The 14124-nt window shown below is 33.9% G+C and overlaps 2 protein-coding genes across 8 annotated transcripts in view; one reads left to right on the top strand and one right to left on the bottom strand.

Moving 5' to 3' along the window:
• The window catches only part of rassf1 (Ras association domain family member 1), an 18558-nt gene extending 5098 nt beyond the window's left edge, over positions 1-13460 (bottom strand). The window contains exons 1-4 of one of the 7 annotated variants that reach the window (XM_017353113.4): positions 13002-13460; positions 9581-9726; positions 6159-6714; positions 3146-3270 (exon numbers count right to left, since the gene is read on the bottom strand). In XM_017353113.4, coding sequence (XP_017208602.1) covers positions 3146-3270; positions 6159-6450 — 417 coding nt within the window. In that variant the 5' untranslated portion in view covers positions 6451-6714; positions 9581-9726; positions 13002-13460. Of the gene's footprint in view, positions 1-1407; positions 2081-3145; positions 3271-6158; positions 6715-7999; positions 8344-9580; positions 9727-13001 lie in introns of those variants that run through there. The other 6 variants (XM_073936449.1, XM_073936448.1, XM_073936447.1 and 3 more) reach the window with 6 other exon arrangements.
• Positions 11604-14032, top strand: cyb561d2 (cytochrome b561 family, member D2). Its single transcript, NM_001006102.1, is given in 3 exon segments — positions 11604-11838; positions 12869-12906; positions 13011-14032. Coding segments are annotated over 3 exon segments (669 nt in total). The 5' UTR covers positions 11604-11711; the 3' UTR covers positions 13515-14032.
• The last annotated feature ends 92 nt before the right edge of the window (positions 14033-14124 follow it).

Here is a 14124-nt window from a genome sequence, read left to right as displayed (position 1 = left end):
TCACATTGTAAAAACTTCAGAAAAATATGTAACTTGAAAAACACCAAAGTGATTGGTTTGATTTTTTTTTTTGTATAATTCACTATAGGTTGCATTAGTTAACGACTAAGCTAATGCTGACCAACAATGTTTTTATAAATATATTGTTTAATGTTTATTAAATGTTAATCTTTGCTAAATACCGTTGGTTCAGGTATATTAAATATATGTATAAACTCATTTTAAAATTCATTTCATGTTGAAATTAACATTAACTAACATTAATAACGGTGTCACTTATATATATATATATATATATATAGTTTTAAATGTTGACCTACTAATAATGGTAATACTATTTTAAATTGTCTAAAATTATTACAGACATACAGGTTGCTTTAAGTAGTTATTGAATATTTAACAATACATGAATAATAAATACTTCGAATGACTCTTTAACTAAATATTAATGAATATTTAAATAAATAATTTACTGTACTCATGCATAATAAATACGTAAGATAATGTTCAGTAATAATAATGTAGGTATATTACTGTTGTGTCTAATAAAACTCCAAACCAGGGTTACTGTAGCTTTTTAACTATAACCAGAAATGTTGACTGAAATAAAACAAAAACTAGTAAGATTTTGAACTCACTTTCCACACACACACACACACACACACACACACACACACACACACACACACACACACACACACACACACACATACCGACACATACAAAAAATCAAATAGTTAATAAAATCCATCTGTGAAGCTAAAACAACACAGCTTATAAATTAATGTTTTATTCAAGTCATACAAATAAACAATAAATCTGGTGCACTCTTACATTTGAATAAAACTGCGGTCTTTATGATTAGTAATTACGTTTTAGTTAACATCCACTTCTGTATACTGAATTTGTGACTGCGCAAATGCTTTGACTTATTAATCACGTTGAGTGCTACTCGGTATGACATCATCCGAAGAGGAAACCCCCCTTTACACACACACACACGCTCACACACACACACACACACACACACACACACACACACACACACACACACACACACACACACACTAGTCCTCTCTCTTTTAAACATTACATTAAGAAAGTTACAATAAATATGAAGTGTTGAATAAATATAATATATGAATAGCTTTAAAAGAGAAATAGTTTGTTATCACTGTATTAATTAGATTTTTTAAAACTGAAAGTACATGTAAGCATCATTTAAAAATAAACACGCACGCGCACACGCATTGTTGCCACGCCGAACAGAGGATTTCCGTTACAGCGGTTTCCCTCTCATGTTCCACAGACTGCACTCTAAAATCGCAAAACTACCTCCAAAACATCAAAATAGCATACATATATAGATAATATAATATTTTCACGGATAGTTAACGGCTGTCTTACTTTATCTCTGCACTTTCTGCTCTTCCTCAGAGACGTGCGCGCGGTATAGAAGAGCTCAAGCTCGTGCTCGTCAGAGTCGCTCTGGCTGCAGTAACCGCTGCTCGCGCTGCTGCCCCACGTCATGTCAAACCACTCGCAGTCCGTCATTTTCACACTAAAAACCAAGCGAAACCGCAACAGTACTGGAGTTTCCTCTGTTCCGCGGTTTCTGACCGGGATGATGTGGCTCTCTGACGGACCTCGTGCAACCGGGAAGAAACCGTTATTGGGCGTGATTTGAAACCCCACCTTTCCGCTTAAACCTCGCCCTCCTCTAGTCGAATTTAGTGCGCAGGCTCCGCCCTCCATTCAATCCTGACCCCTCCCCCGAGCCCAGCAGAACAATACATGCCATACATACTGATTTCTGAAACACAATAAATGCATATTTAATGTCGCTTTCAGTATTTTGGGTTGGAAAAAATACAAATATAATTACATATACACATAATAGTATAATAATTATAAAATGATTACATTAGAAATATTAATAACTACATTTATAAACCACCATAAACACCATAAGCAAATAATAGCAAGTGAGAATATCCATTTTAAATCATTCATACTATTATATACATTCACTATGATAAAATAAAACATTACAAAAAGTTAATTAAATATGCATTTAAATAAGATCATTCTAAATAGTAATATAAAGTTCATTTTTAAAATATCACTATTCATGTAATACAAAATATTCTATTACAAACATAAAACATACATTAATAAAATAGGAATGATTATTTTTTTGGTTTATAGCTTTAAAAATGTTATGTAATAATGTTATGTATATGTATATAAAGTGTAACTATTGTGTATTATCACACTTGTCATTATAATGTAAGCACCATTGAAAAACTATTTAGTTATACATGTAAATTATATTAGGTATAATAATAATTTGTCACTATTACTAAACTGCCAAACAAAAACAAACTGTATATATGTATATATATATATATATATATATATATATATATATATATATATATATATATATATATATATATATATATATATATATATATATATGAATTAAAATACAAATATGTTATGATACAAAAGCTGTTCCCTGCAGTGCACAATGGACTTCAGCGTCTCTGGAGATTATATACATATATAAATGTTTCATATGATCTGCGCTGGGCAACATCATGTGTACCTAAAAGGATTAGATGTATCAGAAAGGCTGACATGTACATGTGAAATGACCAGATTGAGAGTTTAAGATGATTTGAACATTTGTAATCAAGTAAAAGCTCCATTATGAAGGGCCATTGACTTGTGATTAGTTCATTTAGCCATCTGTCAGCCCGTCCATCTCCCCCAGATCACTTTCACTTGATCAAACCCTCACTCAATTATAGGGACATCAATGGCAGATCCTCTTTCATTATGAGCTTCAACGACTGCTGTTTATACACTAAAATAAACAATCCATGCATCTCCCAGTACATGAATTTAGTTCGAAAATATGCTTTTATTTTAATGTCTTAACATTTGTAGGCTTAAATTAAAAAGTGAGCAGCTGTTTTATTGTGTGGTTGCCAGGCAACCTCTCCTCCAAGGCTCTGTCGTAAATTGTGAACGGTAATAAAATCAGTGCTGGTGGCATATGGCTGCTGAACTGAATCGTACAACCTCCTCTCTGATTAACATCATGGCTATCTGTCCTTTCCAGTGCTTGTTTTCTCACCACATTGGTGTCTGTCTCGATGGTGTCCTCGCTGTAGTTTGATTGTTCGCAGATAGTGTCGGTGTTGGAGCTGCAGTCCAGCTGAATGAAGGGTTGACAGCGGTAGTGACAAGTGTAGTTACAGTCTGAGGAGACACAAAGCAAAAGCACAAGAACAGTGTTCAAGACAGTTCTTTATTTTTACAGATGGAGATCAAAGCTCTGTTGTTTTAGGTCATAAATTGAGTGTATGACAGAGACCAGGGCACAATGAATTATTCTATAGCGCCACCTGCTGGTGATAATGAATAATCATGGGTTCTGTTTGTCTCAGGTCTGATAATCTGGGCATTTTAAAGGCACAATATGTAGTTTTCACCGCTAGAGAGTGTGGAATCATGGGAGTTGTGGTCTTCAGCTGCATATTGTGTGCGAGCGCTGCTGTTGATATTGTTATAATTGTAATATTAGCAGAAACTGCTAAACAATAAAGAATGAACAGACAGAGAGCATTTGCTTTAAAGAGTGAAAGGTGTACCATCATCTCCATAGTCATCTTGACCAGTGGTCCCCAACCTTTTTATCGCCGCGGACTGATCAACGATTGACAATTTTACTGCGGACCGGGGGATGGGGGTTTTCGTAAATTGCTAGGCGACCAACAACTGTTTTCTCAGAGGATAACATTGCAGCAACTCTGATACAAGTTTTATTACCAAATTAAAATTACAAAGCACTGCGGTGTCTAGGTGTTCTGTGTTTGTCTGAGATAATTTGTCTACCAAAATGTGTATATCCATGCATGGTATAAAGCCGATTGGTCAGTTCTTGTCTCGTGACTCGCGATGCATTGACGGCATTCATTCAACTGGGTGCGTCTGAAAGGTGAGAGCAGGGCACCTCAATTGGAAAAAACGAAATTGCGTAAACTCTCAAAAAGACGCAATATGCGAAAGACCCCCAAAAGGCTACCATCTTTTGAGAAAGCCAGCTATTGATCTTCTTGTACAGACATGCTGGATTTACCTGATTTGTTGACAAATGGGTTGCGTATCTATTCCTTGGCAGTTTGTGGGTCCTTCACTGGGCCATTTCTCTTCCCAAAGAAACTTTCCAAAGATGTCTGTTTCTGACTCATTTTGCTGCTTGTGGGTTAAGTTTACCCAGCTAACTCAAGTGACTGAGATAATACGGTCAGTTTTCTAAATGTAATATTTTCAAAATAAAAGATGGTTCAGGTAATAAATAAAACTGAAATAATTAATGATTTCTTGCGCAGCCAATTGAATACTGTGGACCGGTGGTTGAGGACCACTGATCTTGACAACAGAAACACTAATGTCACCTCAATGAAAGCCTCATCTCTGCTTTCATTTGATTGGATGATATAAAAAGACGTGATTGATGTAGCATGATTTTTTCGCTCAGATTTCACTTTTTTTTAACTGCAGGCGTACAGATCGCAACAGCAAAAAAGCAAGGCGTATCAGGCGGTGTGGTTTTTGGATAATTCAATGAAAAAAGTCATACTGTGTTTATTTTCAAACCTTGATTAAGTTGTTGAGGTAGCCTTGGTGGTTGATATGGCATTGTAGGCTGTTTTTAGGGAACTCTTGGTAGTTGCCAAGCTTGCAGATTTAAGGTAGCCGTGTGGTTGTGAACTTGATGGTTGTTAAGGTGTTCTTAATCATTATAAAGGCCAAACAGAATCCACATTCTGTTTTTGCAATTTTTGCACAGAATTAAAAAAAATTGTGGATTTAGGTGTAATGGAATTTGAGAGTAGAGTAACTAAAAACATAATATGCGAAATAAAAAATATTAACTTTTTAATTTTATTTAGAGTTTATGATGCAAATCTAATTAAGTCTCTCATAAAATGTCTACTAAAAGACAGAAAATATCACTTCACAAACTACACTCTACATAAATCATCTAAACATCTGCATATTATTTAATAATATTACAGAAATTATTATAAAAGCTGACTGTATACATATTTACACACATTTACATAGGTAAATAAATATACTCAACAGAGAAATGACAGGCTAAAAAATCTGCAGAGATCTGTAAGTGCAGACTGTCTGGGTTCTATGTGGTTACTATTCTATATGGTTGTAAATGTGTTTTGGGTGGTTGCTAAGCAAATATTTAATTAGTTATGAGGTCATGCATTTTTTTTTTCATTTGCTCTTCTCATTCTATCCTATTTATAGTATTTATTTATTTTTGTTATTATTTATTTGCAAGGCTTTCATGAATAACTGTGCACAAAGTTCAACGACTGATTCGATTTCTCAACAAACAACCAGTATTTACAACACACACCCACACAATCTCCCCTTAACACACGGCACAGTGTAAACTGTCTGTTTCCCTGAGTAAACATCCTCTCTCTGATGTGCTTGTGGTCTCTGAGTGCCGGCTGGTCTTGACAGACTCATATAGACCCAAGTAGGTATCACTGCAGCTGGAAGACCTTCAAGTAGGAGGGATTTACGCTGCAGGTAGGCTGGGTTTAAAATTGGCGTAGGTGTAGTAGACGTTAATAAATCACAACAGGTTACTGTGAGGTTGGGTTATGGGTTGGTGAAAGTGTAGTAGACATCAATAAAACACAACCGGTTACTGTGAGGTTGGGTTAAGGGTTGGTGAAGGTGTAGTAGACGTTAATAAAACACTACAGGTTACTGTGAGGTTGGGTTAAGGGTTGGTGAAGGTGTAGTAGAAGTTAATAAAACACTACAGGTTACTGTGAGGTTGGGTTAAGGGTTGATGTAGGTGTCGTGGACGTTAATAAAACACAACAGGTTACTGTGAGGTTGGGTTTAGGGTTGATGAAGGTGTAGTGGACGTTAATATAACACAACAGGTTACTGTGAGGTTGGCTTTAAGGTTGAGGTAGGTGTAGACATAAACACAATAGTTTGGACTATTAAATAAATGTGTTTTTCAAAGCCCACTTGGAGCTGACTCTAACCTGTTTATACCCTTCTCATCTAGGAAGGTCTCTGAAGAATGGGTGACTCACGTGTGCAGCGGAGGCTCTGTCTGTACAGGCCCCAGATGAACTCTCCACACAGGTCACACCAGCTCAGCTGTGTCTGGCTGCAGGGCTGAAAGTCATGTCCTCGTCCTGGTTTACACGTCAGCCAATCGGGGTCCTCCAGGCGCACGCGCTCGCCCACCATGCGCACCACCTTCCCTCTGCTCCACCTGTCCAGAGTGGGCACCACGGTGGGTGGAGGGACACTAGGGGGTGCCAGCTCAATACGGTCATTCGGAGTCAAGTCCTGCAACTCGATGAGCTCACATTTTGCCATTTTGGGATCGTGGGAGGATGAACGGCATGGCTCAGTGGACCATGGTTAGGGCTGGAGATGATTTATGACTGTGGAGTGTTTTAAAGCAACGCTGTTTACTCCAAAGCAAGCTGATAAATTTAGCGTCTCGTTCTGATGTGTTTGCATATCCACAAACATGGATCACTGTGTGGATCTGACAGTCTTCATATAACAGAGATGATGTTTTTATTGCTTCAAGAGTTTCCTTCTTGATTGACAGTTTTCAGTAGCATCTGGGTCAATCTGAGAAAAATCAGAGATTACATTAGATTATGGTGTGTTCTGTATGATTACAACAAATGTGGACAGTTATAATCTTTCTGCTCTTCAGCAGATTCCATTAATGCAGTTTACTACTATATATTAAACTTACATTATATTTATTATAAATATTATATATTATTTTATAATTAATATTATAATGCATTTGTTTCTATTTTTACTAGAACAGAGACCCTTGATATTTGTAAAGCCAAATGAAATATTTAGTCTATACAGGGTAACCTCTTCTTCAAACATCCAACACAAAGTCCACAGACTACAGATTTACATTCCAGTGAGCTTGTGCAAACCGATCTGTCCTTTACAACAGCACCTATATGGGAGCTGATCAGTATGCGTGAGAAGCAAAATTCACTCAAGGGTGTTTTGGGCCGTTTCTGTTGTAGGGCACCTCTTTTGGCCACTGTCCTAATCCTGAGAAACCCAAAGGCCCAAACATGCCAGAATAGAAAAAAGATGTAAACTGGGTCACATAAACACAGCAAATAAATACACACATAATATATAAAATATACAAATAAACACAGTGAAAATCAGAAACTGAATAGAGTTTGCCCCTTTAAGATTAATTGTTCATCATAACTCTTTATTAATAAGAGATCAATGAAGTAATGTCAATGCAGAGCATAATGAAATAGATTAAAAATTGAATACAATAGAGGAGAACAGAATAGCCTGACAGATTAATTGTGAAAATATATGTGATTTTGACTCTGGTAAATAATTCTGAACAATAAGTTATTTTAATAATAAATAATTATTAATAAATAGTTTCACAAACATATGTATAATAAATAATAAATACATGCATATTCAAATTTGTAAATGTATACCTAATAAATAAAGTGATTCAGTGTTTTATCCAAACTAAATAATTACCAGTAAACCTATTATTAGGCCTAGATGTTACAGCACATAGAACATCAATGCATAAACATACAAAACAACAGAATTATACACACAAAATAATATGAAACATAAAAGAATTAAATCATATTTTAACAATAGCAAACGCATAAATAAAAACATTGATGTGAAAATGTAGTGTTGATTATGTAAAACAAAGAGTAAACATTTATAGGTGGATTGAATGATTATAGACATAGAATAATTAAGTAGCAAATGAAATATAAAATATCACAATCTTTAGAAAGTACAGTTTATATAGTATAAATTGTTGGATAAAGTCAGATCATAGTTTTACTTACTGGTATAGGAATGTCTTATTATAGATGAACCAACCTACCTTAAACCCAAACAAGCCACTTTCAGTCTTCAGTAGAGCCTCGACTGACAGTAAACGCGTCTGTTTCCTCAAATCCGCTCAAATTAAGCGTAATCTGCGCGCGCGACGCGTGTCTGTGAGGCGATAACATGAGGGATTGCGCAAAAGTGCCCAAACATCTTCCATTACGCTCAAAACTAAACTGAAAACAGTCCTCCGCTGGCAGAAAGATGAATTCCTCAAGGTTTCGGTACTCCGTGGGCTTCATTCGCGTTGTCGCTGCTCGAAACCGGCTCGGTTCGTTTCTTCTTCGAACGCGCACCTTGTCCGCTTGTAGCGCGCGTTCATGCGCATGCGCAGAAGACTCAGATTAACGCTTAATCCGGCGCGATCTGTCCTACTTTGAGGAGCGAACGGAGAGCAGACTTCATTTGCTGAGCATGTGGTGGACCCCCGGGTTTTATATTCTCAATCCCCGCCTGTGGGTCTATTTACAATGACCTGTTTAAAATTAAACTCATTCTTAAAGGGGCAGTTCACATATCTGAAAATCATCATTTACTCATACTTACCTTCCAAACCTTTATGAGTTTCGTCCGTTGAACACAAAAGAAGATGGAAACCTGTAACCATTGACTTTCATGGCATTTGTTTTTCCGTATACAAGTCGATGGTTACATGTTTTGAACTTTTTTCAAGATATCTTCTGTGTTCAACATAAAAAAGAAATTCATTAAGGTTTGGAACAACTTGAGGAAGAGATCATTTTTGGGTAAACTATCCTTTTAATGTGAACGCATACTCAGCATTACAGGGGCGAATTTAAAAAAATAGGCGAGGTGAGCGACCGCTAAGGGCCTCAGGAAATCTGGGAGCCCCCAATGAATATCTATAAGTATAAATATATAAACTATAACATTGTCTTCTAACATATTTTGTATGGTGAGAGTTAAACAAATACAATTTTAACGTAATTAAATATCATTTAATAGACAATCTATTATAATATTATTATAATAATGTATTAATAATAAAAATACTAAATAAAAAATCCATCATGGAGTAGTCCAGCAGTCAAATTTATAAATATATACATATTTATTATTTTTAGCTGTAAACTTATTTTAAGAAAACTAATAATTTAAAATATAGAGAGTGCATTAATTTTAAATTTCAAAAAGAGGATTGAGTGATATATATATATATATATATATATATATATATATATATATATATATATATATATATATATATATATATATATATATATATATAAAAACAAACAGCAATATAAATATTAAATAACAGTTAAAAGGGTGCATTTCAGGACTTTAAGATGGAATTGCTTAAACCCCACAAATCATTAAATCTGCCCTTGCCTCAGTGGAACAAAAATATCAAGTTATAGTGTAATTCTGTAGGGTTGCGTGATGAATGATTGAAGTATTCTGAAGACATGTTAGTTTTGTGTGAGGTGAAGATTGAGTTTTAGTACTTATTATGAATACTGTGAAAATAATTCATCAGTGTTGGAAATGTTTTAACAAAATCACAACATGGTAGATCAGTTTCAATGACTCCACAGAAACCCATTGCACCTACTTGCTTAGGAGTTGGCAGAAGTCCATGGGCTTGACACTATACTGTATTTCTCTGTTTTCTCTGATAGCGGATGTCTTGTATGGTCAGGAAGGGAGGTCTGGGAGCCTCACAGAAGGAGATAAGATGGTTTGTGTCCTCTGTTCGAACTGGACGAGTGCCAGCGGGTCACAGGACAGAGACAGAGAGCAGTAATTGGTTGTGAATGTCTGGTTTTGTTACGGTCATTGGATTCCCCAATTAACTGACTCATTTCATGACATTTCCCTCAACAAACCCTGCTGTTCTCCCTGATATATGACTGTCACTATATTAGGGGCAAATCTAGAACTTTGACTCAGGATAATGTTTGCTTATTCGAGAATATAAACTGTCTGAGCAGCTTATGCTTGGGTCAGTGACAAGATGAGTTAGAGGAGATATAATTTTTCATAAAATATATTGGATTGCGGAAATGTTAATCAATATAACAAAATCATGTTTAATTATTAAGTAACAACTACATTACTTTAACCTTTAGTATAGACCATTTCAATGAGGTCATGTGATTGGCCCATGAACATTTCCTGCTTGTTATCAAACCATTTCCTAACTGTAACCAGAGTCAATTCAATCATAACTTAATGTTAAAACAGCTACAATAGCATGTGGCTCTTTTTCGATTCTCGAAAACTATAGAAATTAAAAATGTAAAACAGGAAAGACGTTGGGACCCTTGTTTTTGTTTACATCCATCAAAATGGTCTATATACAACAACCTTATTTTTGTTAATCTTTTACAAGGATAATTATCAAAATAAATACATATTTTTGATATAAATTTTATATCAATAATTAAAAAAATTATTATTTATAACATGAAAAAACAAAAACAACATACTTTTATGTATAGAGGAAATACTATTGTACAAAAACAATACTTACTTTTATAGACAAAACTGACATCTGCAGTTTAGCACAGACAAAGACCAACAATAAAAATAAATAAATGTTTACTCTCAAAACAGATGCATGATAACAGAAAAAATTATAATTTCTGATATTAAAAATAAATAAAATAAATTAATAAATAAATTATATTCTCATCCCTGCATGTCAAAAGATAAAATCACATGAATAAACATCAAAGTATCCAGCAGCAGAAATTTTACCAAAACAAATATAAAAATAATAATAAAAAATGAAATTTGAGGTGGACCCTTGTGATTTTTTTTTTGTTCAGAAGAGCCTGAAACAATATAGAGACTGACATTCCATCCCTAAACTTGATTAAGGTTGTGGTTTATGCAGATGGTTTTCCCAAAAAATGTCATTGATGTTAAACATTGTTATTATTATAGATAAACATTATACACACAAAAGTAAATGGAATAACAGTAAACCCTTGATTAATTGCTTGAATTAAAAAAATGAATGTAAAACATATTGAGAGTCGTTAAAAGTAATATTAAAAGTAAATAAGGCTACAGAGGAATTATACAAAACTATGGCCGTATTTTACATTTTATTTTATTTTTATTTAATAAATAATTTTTTGGTGTAACCACCCTTCATTTTTTTCTTTCTTTTTAATGTTATGTATTAAAATGTGTGTCTGCACTGTAGAATGTAAATGTGATTGGAAGTGTGTATATATTGTTTTTGTTCCCCGTTTGAGTTAATAAATTGATAATGTTAAATTAAAAAAAATAATAATAAAAAGAATGTAAACATCAAATCCACGTCAGCATGAGCAAATGGTTTTTTAAACAGAGGCAATCTGTAAGAAATTACAATTATTTCCAAAATAAAAGTAACCGCTATTGCATGCCATAGCTATTTTATATTGACTAAACAATAAATTACAATTTTTATAAATTTGTAATTAATGAAAAAATGTATTACTTTACAGTAATCGTATTATATAATTTACGAATTAAAACACGTCATGCTTATTTTATTTCCAACATCAAATTTTTGTTAATCCAAAAAAAGAGAGACTTTTATCCTGACAAGCTGATTTGTAACCGGAAACTTTGAATGAAACACTACTGAGCAGCACAAATGGATGTGCGACATAGTTTAGAGTAGCTGATCTGACTATAAATATAAATGTATATTAACCGAGTATATTTTATATAAAGCCAGTGGAAATATGTCAGTCCATCACGAATCGGAGCCCAAACTGTACCGCTACAGCAGGACTGTGTGCGGGATCTTCACGCATGTGCTGTGCGCGCTGTTCACCGGCTTCATCACTGCTCTCGCCAGACCCTCGTCCAGTGAGTCCACGATAAAAACAATGAGCAACACTGTTTGTTGCATTATATTTTAAAACAACACTGTGTTTACTGTGGAGCATCTGTCCATGTTTTGTGATGTTATATAAATAAACTAATAACCAGTACTGTGCTAAAATATTTTTAATATTATTTGTAATATACATATTAATACGATGATGAATTATTTTATATTTGTGTTTGTGTATAAAACTTAAATGTTTTAAAACAAAAACAATTATAAATGGTTTATATGTATTCAGAATGTTTATATTTTACAATTATTTTTTAGCAAATGGTGTAATTTTAACAAAAAAATTACTAATAAATATATGAGTGTATAGTATACATTTATTACATTTTATTCAACAACAAAATATAAAATATATATAATATATTTTTTAATTGACAACTTTGCTAAACCTGATAGAATAAGAGTTCAGATATATTTTACATAATACTGTAAAACAGACAATAAATTGTATCAAAAATGTTAAATAACATGTAAATAAAATAAAAAAGAATGTACATAAATTAATTACTGTTAATACAGTGAAATTTAAGTTTTACATATGAGTGTTTTACTTATTAATAACAAATTGATGTGACACTGGCTTATATAGAATCAGACAAAAGGTCAACTTTTTTGGAAAAAGCATCTTCTGAATATCTTCTGATCTATGGTTTTCCATTGATGCTTGTTTTTTAATGGTCAATAGATACAACTACTGAAAATTTAACCGTTTAAAATTTTCAGTAAAGTTGTCCAAATTAGGTTATTAGCTGTGCACACGATCGACTAATCAAAGTAGAGTTTTACATTTACAGGAGGTAAATTTACAAAATGTCTAAGTATCTTGATTTTTCAATAATTTTGACTCCAGGCTCAAATATTTTTACATTTTTATGATTAAAAATGGTAAAATATACTTTAATAATGATAAACAATATATGTGTTAATAAACGAAATTTATTTTGAATGTTCTTATCCATAAATATTTAAAGATTTACACTTGCTGTTTGATTTTCACAGGTCTGTTCTCATGGCATCCATTCTTGATGACTCTTTCTGTGAGTACAGGAAGCTAAACTTCACATAGACCTTTATTTTTAATCAGTTTGAACGCTCCACAAGTAAAAAATTTATTAAGTAATTTTTTTCTCACCTTTTCCAGTTCTCCTTTTTGATGACCGAAGCCATCCTGCTCTTCAACCCTCACTCATCTCCCGTCAGCAAGTTAAAACACAAAACTAAAGGCCGCCTGCATTGGATTCTACAATGTTTGTGTGTTTTCTGTGCCACTTTGGGCCTTTTCGCCATATTTTACAACAAAAGCCTCAACGACAAGCCGCACTTCACGTCCTGGCACGGTTTAATCGGTGTGGTAACGGTCGCGGTCGTCGTGTTTCAGGCGGTCGCTGGACTTCCGCTTCTGTATCCAAAACTAGCCAAAAACTGGACTCTGGCTAAACTGAAGCGATACCACGCCACCTCAGGTTTACTCACCTATCTGCTGGGCAGTTTCAGTTTGTTTCTTGGGCTGTGTTCGACGTGGTTTAGCGGTGCTGTGAGCGGGTACGTGTGGTATCTGGCAGTTCTCTGTCCGGTTGTTTGCGCGCTGGTCGTTATGAGTCAAGTAACGAACGCTTATATGGCGCGAAAACGAATGCAGTATTGAAATACATGGTTAAAATGATATAGAAACTGATGTAGAGCTTTTATTACTTATATTTGTTGTTATATTTTGTATAATACTGATGGCATTAATTCTATTTTTTGTTTTGTCAACTCCAGCAAATCAAATTTATTCAACTACAATTTAATAATACAGTATTTGGTTGAATAACCCTTTTTCTTCCCAATTACAGCAGTTATTTGTTATTCTGACCAATCATTTTATGGGGATAAAAGCTCTAAATGAGAATTTTATTTGTTATTTTGAAGAAACATTATTTGAACTTTACAATATAGCTACATTTGAACAAAATTTGACGAATGCAGTTCAGATTATTTGTTAATGACAGAGATTGTAAACTTTAATAGCCGTGTCAGATTTACAAGTTTCTGAGCTTATGTTTTTTTTAAAGAAATGTTTGGACTGTGTCAGTTTAATGAAATACTCATTGCAAATAGATTGAAGAAGTGCTTTGCAAATACTTCAGCTAAAAATTAAATTGTGTATTTTTACAAGTTTTATATGAAGTATCTTTCAGCTGCATTGATGTTGTATTCTGTCCAAATGTCTTAAGCGATGACTGAAGGGAACAATATTTCTCTTAATTACAGTG

This window comes from Danio rerio, chromosome 22, assembly GCF_049306965.1.
Source record: "Danio rerio strain Tuebingen ecotype United States chromosome 22, GRCz12tu, whole genome shotgun sequence".
NCBI classification, from domain to species: Eukaryota; Metazoa; Chordata; class Actinopteri; order Cypriniformes; family Danionidae; genus Danio; species Danio rerio.
The sequence above is the reverse complement of the archived record's forward strand: the minus strand, read 5'-3'. Positions and strand labels throughout refer to the sequence as shown.